At 38.3% G+C, this 24,663-nt stretch overlaps 1 protein-coding gene across 1 annotated transcript in view; it reads right to left on the minus strand.

The window, feature by feature from the left end:
• The window catches only part of ETNK1 (ethanolamine kinase 1), a 65,897-nt gene that overhangs the window by 30,625 nt on the left and 10,609 nt on the right, over nucleotides 1-24,663 (minus strand). Inside the window, 1 exon segment of the mRNA XM_027592597.2 lies at nucleotides 18,153-18,412. Coding sequence (XP_027448398.1) covers nucleotides 18,153-18,412 — 260 coding nt within the window.

A 24,663-nucleotide genomic window follows, 5' to 3' on the forward strand; every position in this document is an offset into this window, starting at 1 on the left:
GCCCACAGCAGCTCCACGATGGGCATGGAGTCTGCTTAAGATTCTCTCCTTCTTCCTCTGCCCCTCCCTCTACCCCTTTCTAAAAAAAAAAAAATGTTTAAAAGTTTCTCAAAGGATTAAATATGCAAAAATATTTGAAAACTGCTCAATTAAGACAGAGAATCTACCACTGCAGTACTGTGATTACACATTTTTATACTACAGTGAATATTCTCTACCTGGTTTATAGTAACAAAAGAGTTCTGATGTTCCTTTAGAGAAACCTCCATCCCCTTTACTTTTACTTCATGTGGTTCATACAGAGCTGACCTCAATCCTAACTCTCTATCCTATCCACAGCACTAATTTTAGGAGTTAAGATGACACAGACTTCGCCCAGAGCATTCCATCCTTCTATACTTGTTCCACAATGACTGGTTCTGAGCATGCTACCCAAACTAAGCCAAAAGGATTTGATCTCAGGACTGTGACTGATGCTACTTTGGTTGAAGCTGTTAGTAGAAGAACGTCCCTGCTCCCTACCCTCCTCCCACCATGACTAAACTGATCAGATAAGCCTGCAACTGCTGATAATTATAATTGCCATCCCTTTTTTTTAAGGTTTTATTTTCAAGTAATCTCTAGACCTAACATGGGGCGCAAACCCACAACCCTGAGAGCAAGAGTCTCACATTCTACTGACCAAGCCAGCCAGGTGCCCCAATAATTGCCACTTTTAAGGAAAATTTGCCAGAATATAAAGCTAACACAGACTAAAACAGAAGAGTAATACTCCCCTAATGACAATGTTACAGTCCCTTGACCCACCCATGTTTAAACTCAGTATTCTCAGTTGTATGTACCAATAAATTCCTTCTTCTTCAAGTCAGTTTGAATTTTCCAATTATCAAGAGGCCTAATATATTATCAAAATATCAAAATCTTCAATCTTTTTAGGAATAAGTGTCTTGGGGGCGCCTGGGTGGCCCAGTTGGTTAAGCGACCGCCTTCAGCTCAGGTCATGATCCTGGAGCCCGGGATCGAGTCCCATGTCGGGCTCCCTGCTCAGCGGGGAGTCTGCTTCTGTCTCTGACCCTCTTCCCTCTCATGTTCTCTGTCTCTCATTCTCTCTCTCTCTCAAATAAATAAATAAAATCTTTTTAAAAAATTAATTAAAAAAAGGAATAAGTGCCTTGGTTCATATCTTTCAAACAAATTAGCAAACAGTGCTTTACATAAAATTTAATTATTGTTTACTGACCTTCCACAAGGTCACATATTCATGTCTACAAGAATACATACACAGGGGTGCCTGGGTGGCTCACTCGTTAAGTGTCTGCCTTCAGCTCAGGTCATGATCCCAGGGTCCTAGGATCAAGCCCTGCATCGGGCTCCCTCCTCAGCGGAAAACCTGCTTCTCCCTCTCCCACTCCCCCTGCTTGTGTTCCCTCTCTCACTGTGTCTCTGTCAAATAAATAAATAAAATCTTAAAAAAAAAAGATAAAAGAAAAACATAATTACGGGCCTATTGTATAACCCTGATGTTCTCCTTCAAATCTAACATGGTATGAATACCAGAAAAAACTTATGTAAAAATTTAATCAACTGAAAACTTTACATTTAATAATGACAACATGAACTTCACATTCACATTCACATACAAAGATCCTATAGACTGATTTCCCATTTCACACCAATTTCCTATCAGTTACAATAAACAGTAAATGGACATAAACTATGAAGTTACAAAAGTAAAGTTTTCCAAGTGATAGTGATTTTTATCAAAAATTTATCAAATATATGGGGCGCCTGGCTGGCTCAGTTGGTACAGCATGTGGCTCTTGATCTCAGGGTTGTGAGTTTGAGTCCCATGGTTGGTACAGAGATTACTTTTAAAAAATATAATCTTTAGGGGCACCTGGGGGACTCATTCGGTTCAGCGTCTGACTTGATTTCACCTCAGGTCATGAACTCAGGGTCCTGGGATCCAGCCCCACAAACGGCTCCACATTCAGTGGGAAGTCTGCTTGAGACTCCTTCCCTCTGCCCCTCCTCCTGCTCACATGCACATTCCCTCTCTCTCTCAAATAAATCTTTAAAAAATTTATCAAATATAATTTTCTCCTCTAAACAAATTTCTGAAATTATAGATGAAATAGAACTACTTTTACATGAAATCTTTTAAAAGTCTGCCTAAACTAATATATACCTACTCAAATGTAAAACAAACTAAAATATTAATGATCATACTATAGCAAAAGTAATATTTACAAAAAAAGCTCTATCAAGGGATGCATGGGTGGCTCAATCAGTTACGCATCTGCACTGGGCTCAGGTCATGATCCCAGGGTCCTGGGATGGAGTCCCCGCATCAGGCTCCTTGCTCAGTGAGGAGGCTACTTCTCCCTCTGCTGCTCCCCCTGATTTTGTGTGCAAGTGCGCTCTAATAAATAAACAAAATCTTTAAAAAAAAATCTACATCAAAGATTTGGATACAGAGCTTAAGAGCTAATGATTAGTATCTTTTAAAGTAGATTATAAATATATTTGCCCTATCTATAGGTACACTGATAAAATTAGATTATATAAGGAACAAAATCAATATTAAATGATAGTATCATATCTATAATAGGTAAAGGTGTATTCAGTGTTATTTAAAATGTTTTGTAGCATTTTCCCATAGAATTCAAAATGGAATAGCAGCAAATAATAATAGCAATAACTGAGACTGTTTTGGGCACCTGGGTGGCTCAGTTTGTTAGGCGACTGCCTTCGGCTCAGGTCACGATCCTGGAGTCCCGGGATCCAGTCCCACATCGGGCTCCCTGCTCAGCGGGGAGTCTGCTTCTCCCTCTGACCCTCTTCCCTCTCGTGCTATCTCTCATTCTCTCTCTCAAATAAATAAAATCTTTAAAAAAAATAATTGAGACTGTTTTATCAACGCTATTGATAAATACTACCATTAAGTTATCCTATAAGGGACAAAGACTATTCTTTTACCTCTTGTAACACTCAGCACTTGGAGAAGGTACTTTAAAAGATACTCAATGAATGAGAGTCATTATCTTGGCAACAGACTCTGAGTAGATTTAGAAACTTACTGTTAAGACCAAGGGATCCTCCCTCTATTAGATTTTAATCTACCTGACAATAAACCTATCTTGAATTTTTTCTAAATCTCATATAGTAAGAATTATAACAAAATTAATACCTTGCTATATAAAAACAAAGTGACCATCCATTTGAAATACTACTTGTTCTTCGACAAGACACATTTTGTGGTTTTTTTCTTTTCTTTTTAAGATTTTATTTACTTATCAGAGAGAGAGAGAGAGAGAGAGAGAGAGAGAGAGAGGCAGGCAGAGAGAGAAGCAGCTGAGCCACCCAGGCATCCCTGCATAAGTTTTCTCTTAAAGTCTAGAATTCACGTCAATTTCTATGAATCTTAGAACTAGTGGTCTATCTTTTCTTAGCAAAATTAAGAAGAAAATCTATGTATAATACAAATATCTTCATGGAAATAAAAAGTATAGTTCAACCACAAGCACAGCAGCTACAGAAAACTAGGCCTTGCTAAGAGTTTTAAAAAATTAAGTCCTAATTACAAGTTCCATACTCATCTAAAATTTTTGATAAATTGGGCCTCAACAAAACATGCAATTTGTGAAGAATGTCTTTGTTAAGAAAAATAGTTTTTACTAATAAATGAATTCAACACAGTTGCAAAATACAAAAGTAACATGTAAAAATTAGCTGCAGTTCTACATTAACAATAACAATCCAAAAAGGAGATTAAGAGAACAATTTCATTTACAATAGCATCAAAAAGAATAAAATATTTAGGAACAAATTTAACCAGGGAGCGGCACCTGGGTGGTTCAGTCGTTAAGCGTCTGCCTTTGGCTCAGGTCATGATCCCAGAGTCCTGGGATCAAGCCCCATATCGGGCTCCTTGCTCAGCGGGAAGCCTGCTTCTCCCTCTCCCACTCCCTCTGCTTGTGTCCCCTCTCTGTCTCTCTCTTTGTCAAATAAATAAATAAAATCTTTAAAAGAAAAAAAAAACAACCAGGGAAGGTGAAAGACTTGTATATTCCAAACTACAAAACACAGCCAAAAAAAATTAAATACACAAATAAATGGAAAGACATCCCATGTTCACGGATTAGAAAACTTAATATTGTTAAGACGTCAATACTACCCAAAGTAATCTATAGATTCAGTGCAATTCCTACAAAAATCCCAGTGGTGCTTTTTGCATAAATAGAAAAACCCATCTTAAAATTCAAATGTAATTTTAAGAAACCCCCAGATGGCTAGAACAACCTTGAAAAAAAATAAAGCTGGAGGTCTCACACTTCCTGACTTCAAAACTTATTACAAAGCTACAGTTATCAAAACAGTGTGGTTCTGGCACAATGACATACCGTATAGACCAATGGAACAAACAGCCCAGAAATAAATCCTCAAGTTTATGGTAATGATTTTCGATAAGGGTACAAAGACCATCCAATGGGCAAAGGACAGTCTTTTCAACAGCTGCTGTTGGGAAAACTGGATATCCAAATGCCTTACATCATAAAGAAAAATTAACTCAATGAATCAAAATCTAAATGTAAGAGCTACAGCTATAAAACTCTTGGGGCACCTGGGTGGCTCAGTCGGTTAGGCATCTGTCTTCGGCTCAGGTCATGATCCCAGGGTCCTGGGATCTAGCCCTGTGTCAGGTTCCCTGCTCAGCAGGGAGTCTGCTTCTCCCTTCCCCTCTGCCCCTTACCCACTCTCATGCTCTCTTTTTCTATCTCCACTCACTCTCTCAAATAAATCTTTTAAAAAATTTTTAAAAAATAAAGCTATAAAACTCTTAGAAAAAAGGAAGAAAGCTTCATGACACTGGATTTGGCAATGATTTCTTGCATATGGTATCAACAGTACAGGCAATAAAAGTAAAATTAAATTAAACTATATCAAAATTTAAAACTGCATCAAAGGATAAAATCAACAGAGTGAAAAGGCAGCCTATAGAATGAGAAAAAATATTTGCAAATCATGTATGTGATAAGGCTTAATATCCAGAATATATAAAATACAACAGCTTGACAACAAAAAATAAACAATCCAATTAAAAAATGGATACACAGCGGCTCTTAGATGGCTCAGTCAGTAGAGCCTGAAACTCTTGATCTCAGGGTTGTGAGTTTGAGCCCCATGTTGGGTGCAGAGATTACTTAAGAATAAAATCTTTAAAAAAAAGAAGAAAACGAGTAAATTAACATTTCCCCCAAGAAGCCAACAAGCATAAGATGGCCAACAAGCGTAAGAAAAAATGCTAAATATGACGAATCACTAGGCAAATGAAAATCGAAACCTCAGTGATGTAACACCTCATAGCCATTAGGAGGACTACTATCAAAAAAGCAAAATAGTAAGTATTGGCAAGGATACGGAGAAACTGAAGCCTTGCGCACTGTTGGTGGGAATGTAAAATGGTGCAGTTGATATGGAAAACAATATGGTGGTTCCTCAAAAAACTACAAACAGAATTACCATATGATTCAACAATTCCACTTCTGGTTATATATTCAAAAATTGAAATCAGGGGTCTTGAAAAGATATTTGTACACCTATGTTTGTAACAATCTTATTCACAATAGCCAAAAAGGTGGAAGCAACCCAAATGTCCATCCATGGATGAATGGATAAACAAATCACAGTATATATACATAAAATGAAGTATTAGCCTTAAAAGGGAAGGAAATTCTGACACACGCTACAACATGGATGAACCCTGAAGACACCATGCTCAGTGAAATAAGCCCATCACAAAAAGCCAAAAGTGTGATTCCACTTTTATGAAATGCCTACAACAGTCAAATTCATACAGACAGAAAGTAGAATGATGGCTGCCCAGGCTGGAGGTAGGGGAGAATTGGAAAGTTGCAGTTTAAGGTATATAAAATTTTAGTTTTGGGGGTGCGTGGGTGGCTCAAATGGTTAAGCGTCTGCCTTCGGCTCAAGTCATGGTCTCCAGGTCCTAGGATGGAGCCCCACATTGGGCTTCCAGTTCAGCAGGGAGTCTGTTTCTCGCTCTGCCTCTCCCCCATGCTCATGCTCTCTGTCTGTCTCTCTCAAATGAATAAATAAAATCTTTAAAAATTTTAGTTTTGTAAGATGAAAATAATTGTGGAAATAGGTTGCATAATAATGTGAATGTACTTAATAATACTTAATGTTATACTTTAAAAACAATTAAGATGGTAAATTGTTATATGTATTTTACAGGTAAAAAGAAATTTTTAGTTCACTGCCCAGCAGCTCTACCAAAAAAAAAAAATTTTTAATTAAATAAATCAGTTATAAAAATATTGTTCTTAACAAGACTTGATTAATTTTTTTCTCCCAACCCCCTCAGAGAAATTGTTTTCTATCAGTAAATTTATATACAACTAAAAAAAACTATAAAAAAATCTCTTCATTAATATAATTCTGCAATAAATAAACCATGAATCTTTATTTGTATGTATCAGAAGGTAATTAAAAATTACTTAAAGATTTCTGATTTTCACTATCATAGATTGGTCCTTCTTCTACCTAGTCTCAATAAATAAGGCTTCATCCAAAGGCAAGGGAAACACTGGCAAAAATGAACTATAGGGACTTCATCAAGATAAAAAGCTTTTGTACAAAAAAAAAAAGCTTTTGCACAGCAAAGGAACAGTAAACAAAACAAAAAGACAACAGACAGAATGGGAGAAGGTATCTGCAAATGTCTTATCAGATAAAGGGTGAGTATCTAAAATCTATAAAGAACTTAACAAACTCAACACCCAAAGAACAAATAATCCTATCAAGAAATGGACAGAAGACATGAACAGACATTTCTCCAAAGAAGACCTACAAATGGCCAACAGACACATGAAAAAATGCTCAACATCAGTTGGCATCAGGGAAATAAAAATCAAAACCACAATGAGATACCACCTCACACCAGTGAGAATGGCTAAAATTAACCACTCAGGAAACGACATGTTGGCAAAGATGCGAACAAAGGGGAACCTCATACACTGATGGTGGGAATGCAAACTGGTGCAGCCACTATGGAAAACAGTATGGAGGTTCCTCAAAAAGGTAAAAATAGAGCTATCCTATGACCCATCAATTGCACTACTGGATATTTATTCCAAAGATAAAAATGTAGTGATCCAAAGGGGCACCTGCATCCCAATGTTTATAGCAGCAATGTTCACAATAGCCAAACTATGGAAAGAGCCCAGATGTCCATCGACAGATGAATGGATAAAGAAGATGTGGCATATATATACAATGGAATATTATTCAGCCATCAAAAAAAAAATCTTGCCATTTGCAACAACGTGAATGGAACTGGAGGGTATTATGCTAAGTGAAATAAGTCAATCAGAGAAAGACAATTATCATATGATCTCACTCACATGTGGAATTTAAAAAGCAAAAGAGAGCATAGGGGAAAAGCGGAAAAAATAAAACAAGATGAAACCAGAGAGGGAGACAAACCATAAGAGACGCTTAATCATTGAAAACAAACTGAGGGTTGCTGGAGGGGAGAAGGTGAAGAGATAGGGTCACTGGGTGATGGGCATTAAGGAGGGCACGTGATGTAATGAGCACTGAGTATTATAGAAGACTGACTGACTCACTGACCTCTACCTCTGAAATCAATAATACATTATATGTTAATTAACTGAATTTAAATTAAAAAAAAAATTAGCCCCCCCAACCCAAAAAATAGTAAGGCTTCACTGCACTAACATCAAGGCAAATACTACCTTAAAATCCCATTCTCAGTAAAGCAAAACATTTGAAAATTTCAAGGCTTCAGAAAATTTTCTTAAATATCCACTAATACTAATTGTCCCCACTCTTGGAAGCTTTTAAAAAATTAAGAGCAAGGGGTGCCTGGGTGGTTCAGTTGGTTAAGCGACTGCCTTCGGCTCAGGTCACGAACCCAGGATCCTGGGATCAAGCCCCATGCCGGACTCCCTGCTCTCTCCCTGTCACGTGTGCTGTCTCTCTCAAATAAATAAAATCTTTAAAAAAAAATTTAAGAGCATTATAATAATAGGAATTTTTTAATTGAAAAATAATCCCTAAGCCTACCACTCTAATAGTTTATTTCATTTTTACATACTCCCTTTGGATTTTCACATAAGCCAATTATTGTGTAATTGCAGCCATAGTTCAGCTATTAAGCTGATTTTTTCTCTCTTAACCCTGCATCAGCCATTCTGCATATTTTAGACAGTATTCAAAATTATCATTTCAATAGTAGCATAATATTTGTGCTGATGTGCCTTGGTTATATCTGAATATAAGAGCTGTCATGACATAAACATATAACTTTCTTTTATGAATTATTATATATTGTCCTATTAATTTCCAAGAGAACATTACCAGTATTACTTGTAACTCACAATGTACCAGTTCCACTACAATACATTCCAGCACTGGAAGTCAGTGTTTTCTACTTATGCTTTTTGATAAATGTACAATGATTAATTTTAAACTGCATTTCCTCCTATTATGTCTGTTGCTGGGTGGTTTTTAATTAAACTGCAGGCAGGATTCCTAGCAAAAGGCAAGTTTCAAAGAAACACCTGATGAGAAAATTCCTAAACACCTGTGAATTTTTTTTTAAAGATTTTATTTATTTGACAGAGAAACAGCGAGAGAGGGAACACAAGCAGGGGGAGTGGGAGAGGGAGAAGCAGGCTGTCCCCTGAGTAGAGAGACCGATGCGGGGCTCGATCCCAGGACCCTGGGATCATGACCTGAGCCAAAGGCAGACGTTTAATGACTGAGCCGCCCAGGCGCCCCCACCTGTAAATTTTTTAAAATTATCTGAATATCTTGGGGTGCCTGGGTGGCTCAGTCAGCTAGACGGTCTGCCTTTGGCTCGGGTCGTGATCCCAGGGTCCTGGGATCGAGCCCCACATCGGGCTCCCTGCTCAGCAGGGAGTCTGCTTCTCCCTCTGCCTGCCACTCTGCCTACTTATGCTATCTCTGTGTCAAATAAATAAATAAAATCTTTGAAAAAAAATTTTTTTCTCAATATCTCTGTAATACTTGATTGCCACAGAAAAGTTCAAATAAAACATATCATGATAAATTTCCATAAGCTGAATTACTAATTAAGTGTTAACCTGGTGCAACTCATCTTTACGCATCATACCATTCCTTCACGGCCTCTTCCATATGCTCTGCCTCTTCCTTTAAAGTCCAGTTCTGGGGCGCCTGAGTGGCTCAGTTGGTTGGGCATCTGCCTTTGGCTCAGTTCATGATCCCAGGGTCCTGGGATCAAGCCCCACATTGGGCTCCCTGCTCAGCGGGGAGTCTGCTTCTCCCTCTGCCCCTTCCCCCAGCTCATGCTCTCTCTCTCTCAAATAAATAAATAAAATCTTTAAAAATAAATAAAGTCCAGTTCAAATGTGATCTCAGTGAAACACTGCCTAATTTCCCAAGTATATGACAGTAAACGATCTGTATTTTTTTGAAAAACTTTTCTGTTCTTCTGTGTATACTATTTAGCATACTTTTTTCCAAGATTATTGTCTGTCACACACTGCAAATTACTTGGAAGGAGCGCAGGGACTGTCTGAATTCTTTTTCTTTCCCTAGACTAAACATAAATATATATCAGATTTTTAATATTCAAAACAGATACTCTATAACAATCATAATACAGGCAAGTAGCTATGTCTGAATGAACCATAGCAAGAAAGCTCTGTGGACTTTGATCTAAGGCTCAATCAACACTTACTGTTGGCTGCTTATCAGTTTACCTAATAACAATGGCTCAAAATGTGATAACTAATCCAAAATTAGCAATAAGCCCTATTAATTGATAAAGACCTTTTTTATCAAAAATATACAAAATTCATTTTTTAAAGGAGAAAAGCTAAATATATAAAGCACATTATCCTATATTTGTTTCCCTAACCTCTTCTTGGGGCTCTAGAATTATCATTCATTCAATTGCTGACTTGATATTTTTTTAGAAAGTACTACCCTGTACTTACTTGAAAACAATAAAACATTCCTTTTTAAAATCATTTATACTTCAGCTATTTTATCAATATCCCCTTCCCTCAATTAGCTCTTTCTGTATTTTCTGTTTTACAGTAATTAACAAAACCTTCTGAACACTTAAATATCCCATGAGAGAATTACAACATTACCTGAAGTAAATTTAATTGCGAAATAAACTAAATAGCCAGTATTACTACTCACACTGTCAACTAACCATATCCTTACTGTCATCTTTTCCTTCCTTTCTCAACCTCCATTCTGCTTCTTTTTTTCAAAACTGTGAGTCAACTCAATGTTATTCATTGCAAGCCAACTGTAATAGAACTTAATTGAAAGTATTGCTATTTGGTCTCTAACACTATTTTTTTTAATGAAATGTGCATATGCCTGCATTAGTATCATATATTCTAAATAAGGAGATCTAACTGAAAGTATAAGAAAAGGCTTCTTCCAGTAGACCTTTTTTTAGAGCAGTTTTAGGTTCACAGCAAAATTGAGGGGAAAGTTCAGAGATTTCCCAAATGTCCCCTACCCAACACAAGCATCACCTCCTCCATTATCAACATTCTCCACCAGAGTAGTGCAGTTATTGCAACTGAAAAACCCATACTGACACCCAAAGTCCATGGTTTACATCAGGGTACACACTTGGTGATATACATTCTATGGGTTTGAACAAATTTATGACAGGTATCCACCATTAAAGTATCATACAGACATTTTCACTGCCCTAAAAATCCTGTTTCACCTATTCATCCCTCCTTCCCCACTAACCCTTAGCAATTACTGATCTTTTTAGTGTCTCCACAGTTTTATCTTTTTCAGAATGTCATAATTTAATGTAAACACGTTTATGACATGTATCAAATACCAAAGTGAGCTTTGGCAAACCTTTTTTTTTTTTTAAGATTTTTTTAAAGATTTTATTTATTTGACAGAGAGAGAGACAGTGAGAGAAGGAACACAAGCAGGGGAAGTGGGAGAGGGAGAAGCAGGCTCCCTGCTGAGCAGGGAGCCCGATGCAGGGCTCGATCCCAGGATCCTGGGATCATGACCTGAGCTGAAGGCAGACGCTTAACAACTGAGCCACTCAGGCACCCCGAGCTTTTGCAAACTTCAGTGTTCTTGATCAAAAACTGTAATTGAATGATTAATTGAATAGGCACCTGGGTGGCTCATTCAGTTAAGCATCTGACTCTTGACTTCAGCTCAGGTTATGATTTCAAGGCTGTGAAATCAAGCCTGTGTGGGGCTCCACAGCCAACGGCAAGTCTGCTTGAGATTCTATCTTTCCCTCTCCCTCTCCACTGTCCCTTCCCCATTTTACACTCTCTCACTTGCTCTCTAAAATAAATAGATCTAAAAAAAAAAGTCAAAAAAGACTATAATCTGTAATTATTCTCTTTCTACTTAAGATTACTTAAAATCAATTATGCAGGGGCGCCTGGGTGGCTCAGTCGTTAAGCGACTGCCTTCGGCTCAGGTCATGATCCCAGGGTCCTGGGATTGAGTCCCTCATCAGGCTCCCTGCTCCTTGGGAAGCCTGCTTCTCCCTCTCCCACTCCCCCTGCTGTGTTCCTTCTCTCACTATGTCTCTCTCTGTCAAAAAAATAAATAAAATCTTTAAAAAAAAAATCAATTATGCAAAGCTTTCCTTTTAAAACAGAAATTCTATAGAAAGCTTAATGACAATTATTTAATTATATAAAATGATCCCAGATCAATAAATGGGGGAAGTCTGCATTTATTTTCTTCAAGTCTTTTCACTTCAACTCTACAAATTTTCTTAAGTTTTTTTTTAATGTGCTATAACAAAGGCCTTACTATTTTCCTTTATATTTTATGATCTTTTCTCAATAAGTAAAAAGATTAAGTTACTCATTAGTATCTTTTGGGATATACTTTTACTAGCCATGTGAATGACCTTACGCAATTACTTAAAATCTTTGCACTTTACTTTCTTCATGTATTAAAATGGGATCTTAATATTAACTATTCCCTGGGATTATTGTGAGTTGAATTTATTACTACACATAAGGTGTTTTGGGAGGCCTGGCTGGCTCAGTCGGTGGAGTATGCAACTCTTGATATCGGGGTCATGAGTTCAAGCCCCATACTGGGCATAGCTTACTTAATAAAAAAAAATATTTGGGGTGCCTGGGTGGCTCAGTTGTTAAGCGTCTGCCTTCGACTCAGGTCATGATCCAACGGTCCTCGGATCGAGCCCCGCATCGGGCTCCCTGGTCCACGAGAAGCCTGCTTCTCCCTCTCCCACTCCCCCTGCTTGTGTTCCCTCTCTCACTGTGTCTCTGTCAAATAAATAAAATCTTTAAAAAAATAAATAAATAATTTAAAAACATATAGGGATGCCTGGGTGGCTCAGTCCTGGTTGAGTGTCTGACTCTTGGTTTTGGCTCAGGTCACATTTCAGGTTGTGAGATGGAACCCCGCTTCAGGCCCATGCTCAGTGGAGAGTCTACTTGGGATTCTCTCTCTCCCTCTCTCTCTGCCCCTCCCCCTCCAATCTCTCTCTCTAAAATAAATCTTTTTAAAAAAAATGTATTTATTTATTTGACAGAGAGACAGAGAGAAAAGGAACACAAGCAGGGGGAGTGGGAGAGGGAGAAGCAGGCCTCCCACTGAGCAGGGATTCCCCGACACAGGGCTCAATCCCAGGACCCTGAGATCATGACCCAAGCCGAAGGCAGACACTTAACAACTGAGCCACCCAAGCACCCCTAAAATAAATAAATCTTTAAAACACACACACACACAAAGGTCTTTAGAAGAGTGTCCAGCTCATATTTAGTGCTGTATCAGTATTAGCCACCATCATTACTTTAATATATCATTTCTCTAATTAATAGTAACATACCCATTACTACCTTTTTTAGTATCAACTAAAAATAAGTCTTGACTTTTTTAATTTTTTTTTAAAAAGTATGCAACTTTTTTTTTCAAGATTTTATTTATTTGAGAGAGAGAGAGAGCGAGAGAAAGCACAAGCCAGGCAGAGAGGAAGAAGTAGACTTCCCAATGAGCAGGGAGCCTGATGCCAGGCTTGATCCCAGGACCCTGGGATCATGACCTGAGCTTGAGGCAGCCACTTAACTGAGCCACCCAGGCACCCCAACTTTTTTTTAAGATTTATTTGAGAGAGAAGAAGCATGCGAGCTAGGGGGAGGGGCAGAGGGAAAAAGTCTTCAAGCAGACTCCCCGCTGATGTGGAGCCCAATGCAGGGCTCGATCCCACAACCCATGAGATCATGACCTGAGCTGAAACCAAGAGCTGGATGCTTAACCAACTGAGCCACCCAGGCGCCTCTAAAATCTTGACTTTTTAATATAAAATGGTCTTTTAGAGGAAGTTAAAATAAAAACCAAAACAAGGGACTACTCATGGGTAGTAATTACCTAAAATCACTTAGTTGAGAAAGACTCTGAAATCTCATCTATGTTCAGAAGTAAAGAGTTCCAAGACTGATTAGTTTTGTCTGTCACAAACAAGAAGGGGGGTTTAGTGGTGGCAATAATTACTTGTTATGCCACATCTACATGCTGCTTGCGTACACTTTAAAGAATACTACATAATATGTTATAATAAATAGTACCTAAGAGCAAAAAAGTCTGAATTTTAAAATTCAGAAAATGTGTTTCTAAAAGCACAATAACGGATGCCTGGGTGGCTCAATGGGGTAAGCGTCTGCCTTCAGCTCAGGTCATGATCCCAGGGTCCTGGGATGGAGCCCCACAACAAACACCCTGCTCAGTAGGGAGTTTGCTTCTCCCTCTCCCCATGCTCATGCTCGCACACACTCTTACTCTCTCTTGCTAGCTCAAAAAAATAAAATCTTTAAATAAATAATAAAATAAAGGCATAATAAAGTCAACTGATTAGCAATAACCATAATTTGCCTAAATATTTTAATACTTTAATTAATGTCTAAGTTATCTGCCTAAATCAGATAAAATATGAAAAGTCTTGAGGAAAAAAAATTATAATAATTATAAAACCTAATATTTACATAGTGTTTAACATATGCCAGGCACTGTTCTAAACTTTTTACATATACTAACAACTCTAATCCTTACAACAACCCTAGAAGTAAGTACTATTATTCTCATTTTTTAGATAAGGAAACTGAAGCACAAAATGTTTAAGTACTATGGCCAAATTCACACAGCCCATAAATCTGAAACAGTCTGGTTTCTACTGTGTATCCTGAGTGACAGAGATATAATACCATATATAGAATTTCACATGGCTTTAGATTCCATAACTTTCCACAATCACTCAAAGAGAAAAAAAACTGCCCTGCCCTAGGCATCCAGCTTCCATCATGAGACTATAGAACAAATAAAAAGGAGAAATCTGAATATGAACCTCTGACCAGCAAACAGTAACCACTGCCAATAGTTCAACTAAAAGTTTAAATTCGGTGTGTTAAAGACAGTTTAGGAATATCAATGTCAAATGCATAAAAGTATGTGTTTTACAAAGGCAGTCAAGACTTTTACACCAGTAAAAGTATTACCCTTAAGCAACTTTCTTCTTAAATCTTTTGGACACTGACTCTTTATAAAACTAATATTTTTCTCCCTGCTTTAGTTATACTAGGAAGCTCATATGGCCCTTCTCTAAGAACCTTATAGAATATACTTTTTGTATCTGAATCTAACTCCAGCTTTTCCTTTGGCCTAATTTATGCATCTAATCACTTTTAATCCTGTTATATAGATGTATCTCAAACATGGTGAACAAGACAGGATTTATAGGGACACCTGGGTGGCTCAGTCAGTTAAGTATCTGCCTTCCACTAAGGTCATGATCCCAAGGTCCTGGGATCAAGCCCCATGTGGGGCTCCCTGCTCAGCAGGGGAGTCGGCTGTTCCCTCGCCCTCTGCCCCTGCTCATGTGCTCTCTCTCTCACGCTCTCTCAAATAAATAAAATTATTTTTAAAAAAAAATTGAGGATTTATAAATAAATCTGATATACACACACACACACAAACCTAAAGACCACAAAAAATGTGACACAAAAGAAAAAACATATTATCTGTTAATCAGGATCCTTCAATACATTCTAAACGGTACACTCACATAAGGGAAAAGACTATCTGGTTAAAAACTGGGGTTTGAGGGGCGCCTGGGTGGCCCAGATGGTTAAGCGTCTGCCTTCAGCTCAGGTCATGATCCCAGGGTCCTGGGATCAAGCCCCACATCAGGCTCCTGGCTCAGCAAGGAGCCTGCTTCTCCCTCTCCCTCTGCCTCTCCCCCTCCTCATGCTCTCTTTCTCTCTCGCTCTGTATCTCAAATGAATAAATAAAATCTTTAAAAAAAAAAAAAAAACTGGGGTTTGAGTAGATAGATTTCTATGCCAAAATATTTTTAAATATTATTTGAAACCAGTTTAAAATAGGTAAATAGTAGGCCATTCCATTCTCACCAGCGTTAATGAAGCAACTCTCAAAATATGGTCCAGGCTCTCTCTCCATAAATAAATAAAATTAAAAAAAAATAAAAAAGAAGGGGGACCTGGGACCTGGGTCCTGGGTGGCTCAGTCTGTTTAGCCGAAGCAACTGTCTTCGGCTCAGGTCATGATCCCGAGGGTCCTGGGATGGACCCCTGCATCAGGCTCCCTGCTCAGTGGGGAGTCTGCTTCTCTCTTCCTAACCCTCCTGCCCCTCCCCCTGCTCATGCTCGAACTCACGCTCACGTGCTCTTTCTCTCTCTCAAGTAAATAAATACAATTTAAAAAAATATATATGATCCAGGATCCCTAGAGACTCAAACCCTTTCAGGTTTATGAAGTTAAAAACTACTTTCATAAGATTTTATTCCCCTTTTTCACTCTCATTCTCTCATGAGTACATGGTGTAGTTTTCAAGAAGCTACATGAAGTGATGTGATAACGTTATCACCCTGACAGCTAACAATGTGTGCCTGATATTCTTGTATTCAAAAAAAGTTTTAATTTCTGACATGGTAAATACTGATAGCTATAACTCACAAAAACTCTTCAGGTCCTCAATAACCTTTAAGAGTTCTAAAGGGGTCCTGAGAACAAAATGTTTGAGAACTTCTGGTTTAAACTATGAATGAATTTGCAGTTTTCAAATCAAGCTCATTCGCTAGTTTTTAAGAGCAGAAAAAGAACTGTAAAAGAGTAATTTTGGAAAAATGATCTAGCATATGCAAGAAATTATTCTTACAGAAAACATACTGAATTAAATAAAGTTTAAAAAGTAACATAATATACTGAATTAAATAAAAAGTTTAAAAATTAACAGTGTTAACAGAATTAAAAAAGAGGGGCGCCTGGGTGGCTCAGTTGTTAAGCATCTGCCTTTGGCTCAGGTCATGATCCCAGGTCCTGCGATCAAGCCCCGCATCAGGCTCCCTGCTCAGCCAGGAGCCTGCTTCTTCCTCTTCCTCTGCCTACTGTGCCCCTGCTTGTGAGCTCTCTCTCTCTATGTCAAATAAATAAATAAAATCTTTAAAAAAAAAAAGAATCTTAGTAATCAAAAACTCTGAAAATATGAGCAACTGAATTACAAAAGTTAGTGATAAGAAATGTATAATGCTTTGGGGCTCCTGGGTGGCTCAGTCGGTTGAGCCTCTGCCTTCAGCTCAGGTCACAATCCCAGGGTCCTGGGATAGAGCCCCGCATCGGGCTCCCTACTCGGCGGGAAGCCTGCTTCTCCCTCTCCCACTCTCCCTGCTTGTGTTCCTGCTCTTGCTATCTCTCTCTCTGTCAAATAAATAAATAAAATCTTTAAAAAAAAATGTAAAATGCTTTAATCCAAGCACTACTTTAAAAAAATTAAGGGGACCACTTCACACCAGTCAGAATGGCTAAAATTAACAAGTCAGCAAACAACAAATGTTGGCGAGGATGCGGAGAAAGGGGAACTCTCTTACACTGCTGGTGGGAATCAAATTGGTGCAGTCACTCTGGAAAACAGTATGGAGGTCTCTCAAAAAGGTAAAAATAGAGCTACCCTACGTCCTAGCAATTGCACTACTGGGTATTTATCCCAAAGATACAACTGTAGAGATCCGAAGGGGTACCTGAACCCCAATGCTTATAGCAGCAATGTCCACTATTGTGGCCAAACTATGGAAAGAGCCAAGATGTCCATCGACAGATGAATGGATAAATAAGCGTGGTATACACACACACACACACACAATAGAGTATTACTCAGCCATCAAAAAAAAAAAAAAAAAAAAAAAAGAGGCGCCTGGGCGACTCAGTGGGTTGAGCAACTGCCTTCAGTTCAGGTCACAATCTCAGGGTCCTGGGATCAAGCCCCGTGTCAGGATCCTTGCTCAGCGGGGAGCCTGCTTCTCCCTCTGCCTCTCCCCCTGCTTGTGTTCTCTCTCTCTCTGTCAAATAAATAAATTAAAAATCTTAAAAAAAAAATGAAATCTTGCCATTTCCTACAACGTGGATGGAACTAAAGGGTATTATGCTAAGCAAAATAAGTCAATCAGAGAAAGACAATTACCATATGATCTCATTCATACGTGGAATTTAAGAAACAAAACAGAGGAGCATAGGGGAAGGGAGGGAAAAATAAAACAAAATGAAATCAGAGAGGGAGACAAACCATAAGAGACAACTTAATTACAGGAAACAAACTGAGGGTTGCTGGAGGAGAGGTGGGTAGGGGATGGGGTCACTGGGTGATAGGCATTAGGAGGGCATATGATGTAATGAGTACTGGGTGTTATATACAACTGATATATCACTGACCTCTACCTCTGAAACTAATAATACACTATATGTTAACTGAATTTAAATTTTAAAAAATAAAGTAAAATAAATAAATAATTAATCAATTAAGGTGAAGTCTTGATACTCTGCAGCAGACTAATCCAAAACGACATCTCACAGTCCTTTTTTTTGCAGAGTCAACAATGAGACAGCAGACAGAAAGGATTTTTTTTTCTTCAGCAAAAACAAAACAGAACCCTAACTAAAGTAAGTTTCTAAGGTAACCAAATAGTTGCTCAAAGAAAAAGGCAGTTTTAAAAAATAATTTCCTTAGTGCGCTTAATACTCTTATTTTTCAAAAAGAAAAATTATTAGAAAAAGAAATGTACCTGAAAATGGCAGGGTTGCAGACATGCTTTGGATCCAATGCTTCTCCCTGTATAAATTCATAGCACAGTCCGTTATTGAAGGTACAGTAGAGTTGCGGTGCACAGCCATGAGCCTGCAACACTCGGAAACTCTTCACTTCCTCATCTCGATCAACTAACAACTCAGTCTTATTGCCATAAATTCGCACCAGGACTACATCCTCCATCGTATTACTCACATAACAGCCAATAAGTTTATTTGTGATTCCATCTGTGAAAAGCTGCCAAAAAAAAAAAAAAAAAAGAAAAAATGAGGGAAAAAAGCGATTACACACATTTAACGAATGAAATAGCAGATAGCTTAAAATAATTAAATACTAATTAAAAGAAAATATCTACTTTTTAACATTAAAAAAACTTTTAAATACAATTTTGCCTAACGTGTGTATAATTTTAATTCCACTTAAAACAAAAAGGAATGCTATAATTCCTATAACATTATGACTTTCTTGATCCAAAAGTGTTAATTATTCAATCTCCAGTAATTCCACATAGTGTTTTGATACCTATTATATCTCACAGTATGCTTGTCCTGCAATCATTGCAAATGTGTGTGCATACACACACAATCTCTCCTATGTCTAATAAACTGGAAAGTCTCTGAAGACAGAAACACTGCCCTCCTCCAGCATGACATATAACATATAAAAGGTCTTTAATAACGTTCCCAAGTGTAATATACAAATACAAGGCTACCATAAGTTACACATTATGGTAAATATCCAACTTATAAAAATTAATTTTAAATGTTAATTTTAAAGGTTTCTTAACACAACATGCATTAGAAATTGTTTAAAGCATTCAGGTTATAATTCAAACTTGAATGCTATGGCTAAAAAAAAAGCACAAACTTAATCAGAGGAAGTGAGAGCTTAAGTAGAGATTTCTACAATATTTTCTTTTTTTTTTTAAGATTTTATTTTATTTATTTGTGAGAGTAAGAATGAGAGAGCGAGAGAGAGCACATGAGAGGGGTAAGGGTCAGAGGGAGAAGCAGACTCCCCGCCGAGCATGGAGCCCGATGCAGGACTCGATCCCGGGACTCCAGGATCATGACCTGAGCTGAAGGCAGTTGCTCAACCAACTGAGCCACCCAGGCGCCCTTACAATATTTTCTAAAAGGGACTTGGGGACTTTTCAAGAGCTTAAGTCAAGAATTGCAAGTTCTTTTTTATATCTGAGCACAAATGGTACATTTAAAAAGCAAACAGATGATTAGCAGTATTAGTTCAAATCCACTCAAAATTTGCAACTTTTGGGGTGCCTGAGTGGCTCAGTCATTAAGCGTCTGCCTTCAGCTCAGGTCATGGTCCCAGGGTCCTGGATCAAGCCCCACATCGGGCTCTCTGCTCAGCGGGAAGCCTGCTTCTCCCTCCCCCACTCCTTCTCCTTGTGTTACCTCTCTCGCTGTGTCTCTGTTAAATAAATAAACAAAATCTTAAAAAAAAAAAGCACATGATAAAATTTAATACTCATGTATGATGAAAACATTTGCAAACTAAGAATAAAATGAAAACTTCCTTGGAGCCCCTAGCTGGCTCAGTCCATATAGTGTGCGACTCTTGATCTCAGGGTTGTGAGTTCGAGCCCTACATTGGGTGTAAAGAGCACTTGAAAATACATACATACATAAGTTTAAAAGAGGAACCTTCCTTAATCTGACAGAGTATCCAAAGAAAACCTATGGGGCACCTGGGTGGCTCAGTCGGTTAAGCGTCTGCCTTCGGCCCAGGTCATGATCCCAGGGTCCTGGGATCGAGCCCCACATCAGGCTCCCTACTTGATGGGAAGCCTGCTTCTCCCTCTCTGACTGCCTGCCGCTCCCCCTGCTTGTGCTCTGTCAAATAATTAAAAAAATAAAAAAAAAACAAAGAAAACCTACACATAACATCATACCTCATAATAAACTATTGAAAGTATTCTCCCTAAGACAGGGAACAAAATAAGGGTGCCCACTCTCACCTATTTCAACATTGTGCTGGACGTCCTGGCCAGTGCAGTAAGGCAAAAATAATAAAAATTAAAATTAAAAAAAATAATAATAATAAATAAAAGAATAGGAAAGGAAAAACAAAACTATCATTATTTGCAGACAGAGAAAAAGCAAAAAGCATACACATTAAACATAAGAATTAATGTTTGAAAAATTCAATACAGATCAATTGAATTTCTGTATACCAACAATCCTTTTTTATTAAGTTATACCTTTTATAATAATATCAAAAAAAATCAAATTCCTAGGGGAAAAAAAAATCAAATGAAACATGCAAGATCACAACACTGAAAATTTTAAAAAGTCTGAGAGAAGGGGTACCTGGCTGGCTCAGCCTGTAGGGCATACAACTCTTTTTTTCTTCTTTTTTTAAAGATTTTATTTATTTGTCAGAGAGAGAGAGAGCACAAGCAGGGGGGCAGCAGAGAGAGGGAGAAGCAGACTCCCCGCCAAGCAGGGAGCCCAATGCAGGACTTGATCCCAGGCCCCTGGGATCATAACCTGAGCCAAAGGCAGACACTTAACCAACTGAGCCACCCAGGCATCCCAGGGCATGCAACTCTTGATCTTGGGGCCATGAGTTCAAGCCCCCCACTGGGGAAAGAGTTTACCTTAAAAAAAAAGTTTGAGAGAAATAAAAGGACTAAATAAATGGGATATACATTGTTTATGGATTTTAAGACAGTATTATTAATGATTTTACTTCTCAAATATCTATAGATTCCACAAAGTATCAAACTCTCACCCAGTTTCTTCTGTAAAAATTGAAAAGCTAAGTCTGCAACTTATATGACATTTGAAAAAGTCAAGAAAAGTCAAGGCAATTTTCAAGAACAAAGTCAGAATCCTATACCAAGGACTACAGTAAGTATATCACATACCAACACCCATAGCAATTCATCAGGTTCTATGCCTGATGATGTGTGCTTTTTATTATCACTTATCCCAACAAGAAACAGATTTTTATTAAAAAGAGTTACTGTAATATTCAGATCAGGAAGAATGTACTTTCACAGAATCTTCTCATTACCTTCAATTCATAGTAATCTTAGAGAAAATTCCCCAAAGCTTTATGGTTTCCAAACTGAAAAGAGGGGCGCCTGGGTGACTCAGTCATTGTCTGCCTTCAGCTCAGGTCATGATCCCAAGGTCCTGGGATCGAGCCCCACATCAGGCTCCCTGGTCCATGGGAAGCCTGCTTCTTCCTCTCCCACTCCCCCTGCTTGCGTTCCCTCTCTCGCTATGTCTCTCTCTGTCAAATAAATAAAATCTTTAAAAAAAAGAAAAAGAAAGAAAGAAATATACAGGTCCTTCGGCACTTTCTCTAATTTCTACCTTAGTATTTTTTTAATTTTTTTTAAAGATTTTATTTATTTCTGAGAGAGAGAGCGTGCACGTACATGCACATGAGTGGGGGGAGGGACAGAGGGAGAAGCAGACGCCCCACCAAGCGGGGAGCCTGATTCGGGACTCAATCCCAGAACCCTGGGATCATGAACCTGAGTCAAAGGCAGACACTTAACCGACTGAGCCACCCAGGCAGGCGCCTTCTACCTTAGTATTTTGAGGAGATACAGATATAAATAAAGATATACAGATGGTCCCCAACTTACGATGATCTGACTTAAAATTTTCCAACTTTACAATGGTGTAAAAACGATACACATTCAGTAGAAACCACAACTTCTGAGTATGAACTTAGGGCTGGCAATATGCAGTATGATCCTCTCTCTTGATGATAGGCAGCAATAGCTGCAGCTCCCAAGCAACCACACCATCATGAGAGTAAACAACCGATACACTTAGAACCACTCTGTACCCATACAACCATTCTGTTTTTCACTTACAGTACAGTATTCAATAAATTATATAAAATATTCAAGACTTTGTTATAAAATATGCTTTGTGTTAGATAATTTTGCCCAACTATAACCAAGTATCAGTGGTCTTGGCATACTTAAGACAGGCTAGGCTAAGCTAATGATGTGCAGTAGGTTACATGTGTAAAATGCATTTTCGATTTAGGATATTTTGACTTACAATGGGTATTAGGATGTAACTACATCATAAGTCAAAAGATACACATACACATATGAAATTAAATTAAATTTCTTAGCCTAGGGGCGCCTGGGTGGCTCAGTTGGTTAAGCAACTGCCTTCGGCTCAGGTCATGATCCTGGAGTCCCAGGATCGAGTCCCGCATCAGGCTCCCTGCTCAGCAGGGAGTCTGCTTCTCCGTCGGACCCTCCCCCCCTCATACTCTCTATCTAATTCTCTCTCAAATAAATAAATAAAATCTTTTAAAAAAAATAAAAATTAAAAATTAAAAATTAAAAAAAAATTTCTTAGCCTATTACATGCATACAGATATCACCACCAAAGGAGCAAAAAAAAAAATCTTAGGTATTACAATAGTTTGTAGACCATCAAAACTCAACCCTACAAAATCCTATTCTTTGGTACATAATTTCTGTTCGGTAGAAATCAATAAAATTTTTAATTAATTTAAGCTTTCTGTTTAGAGAGTAATTATTAAAAGGGTTGAGAAACAACAGCCTAGAACATAGACATATTCAATAAATGTTTGTTTATGCAGACTGATTGTAAAATACCCTGGAAATGACCAATTTGTAGAATGAGAACACTATGGCCTAGATAAGTTCCCTTCCTTATCCAAAGTTACACAATGGCAGAACAGGTTAAAAAGCTGGTATCATGACGCTTAATCTGTTTCAAGGATATCAAGACCCACCCTCAAGTTCACTAGCATGATCCTAGACTCACTGTAATATTGCTAAAGCATTATTTGGGGAAAAAAATAAAGAAGGGGTTAGAGATGATAAATCCCTGATGCTAGGTATTTGCCAAATTACCCGGAGTATTAAACAGCAGGCATGTTGCCATCTGTTACAGGAGGTAAAAGTAAATGAAACCTAGCAATGACAGATCTAAACCCAGGAGTTTAGTCACTGAATCCACAATAAAATGCAAAATGAGAAACCGGCTAAATGCACAATTCCCTGGCTATTGTTAGCATAGTACCTAGAACAGAAAGCTAAAGACACTTAGGGCAGACTGTGACGTTACACAGACCCAGATTCCAACTGGTCCAATGCAACATCAAGCTGCTAACCTCAAAACCAACACAAAAGAGAAAAATCACACTGAACAGTAGATTTAGAGCTGCTTACCAAAATGACTCAGGTGGCAAGGAGAAAAAAAAAATCAGGAAACTACTAAAACCAGGGGATATAGCGTAAAAGTTGTCTCATTTAGTGGCTCAAGCTAGCTCCCTAAAAAACCTGTATTAATATGGCCCATAAGAATGGTTAAGAAGCAGTCTATGGTTTGAAGAACATGACATGTTTGCATTAATGCAGGACCCACAGCTCACTACTGACAGTTCTTAATGGCAGTGACTAACCCAAACAAGAGTGCTATAGTCTGGTACAATGAATGAAAGTGGCTAGAAAGTTTGTTTATCCTGAGGAGGGGAACTGTCCTGTCCTTTGCATGCAAAGTGAAGTAGCTGATATGCTATCATGCAGGCCACACTAGACCTGCTTTATAGTGACCAAGATTTTCAACCATTTAATATGTCCCAGCCCCAGGTCATGGTGAATACTGTGTGATAAAGATTACTCCTACTGGGACGCCTGGGTGGCTCAGTCAGTTAAGTGTCTGCCTTTGGCTCAGGTCATGATACCAGGGTCCTGGGATCGAGTCCCGCATGGGGCTCCCTGCTCTGCAGGGAGCCTGCTTCTCCCTCTGCCTCTGCCTCTCTCTCTCTGTCTCTCATGAATAAATAAATAAAATCTTAAAAAAAAAAAGATTACTCCTACTACATGAGTCCCCCTGTAACTTTACTATTACCAACACAAGAAACTATTCAGAATATTGGATCAGATTTGCTGTCTCAAGCTCACCATCATGAGTCTCAGGAATAATACCAAGAAAATTAGAATGGTTCACTAGCAAGTGGAAAAGATAAGGAGATGGCAAATCTACTTCCCAGTTGAATGGAAGTTTTTAGTGGTTATTGAAAAAGCAGATAAATAAAACAGATACTGATGGGGCACGTGGGTGGCTCAATTGGTTAAGCAACTGCCTTCGGCTCAGGTCATGATCCTGGAGTCCTGGGATCGAGTCCCGCATCGGGCTCCCTGCTCAGCGGGGAGTCTGCTCCTCCCTCTGACCCTCCCCCCTCTCATGCTCTCTATCTCATTCTCTCTCTCAAATAAATAAAATCTTTAAAAAAAAAAATGTGCCACCAATGTGGGAATTAATCAAGATAAAAAATGATTGATGGTAGGATCTACCTCAGTAGCCAGGGATCCAAGACCAATGCAAATATGTGGGTAAAATGGCCTAGAGTTAGAGAGAAGAAACTTTTTTGAGATTCCTTGATATGGAAGCCCAACGCATTGAATCTAACACCTATGTGAGAGACTCTAAAAGGAGCAACAGTTAAAACTGGAG

Source organism: Zalophus californianus, chromosome 9, assembly GCF_009762305.2.
Source record: "Zalophus californianus isolate mZalCal1 chromosome 9, mZalCal1.pri.v2, whole genome shotgun sequence".
Lineage (NCBI taxonomy): Eukaryota > Metazoa > Chordata > Mammalia > Carnivora > Otariidae > Zalophus > Zalophus californianus.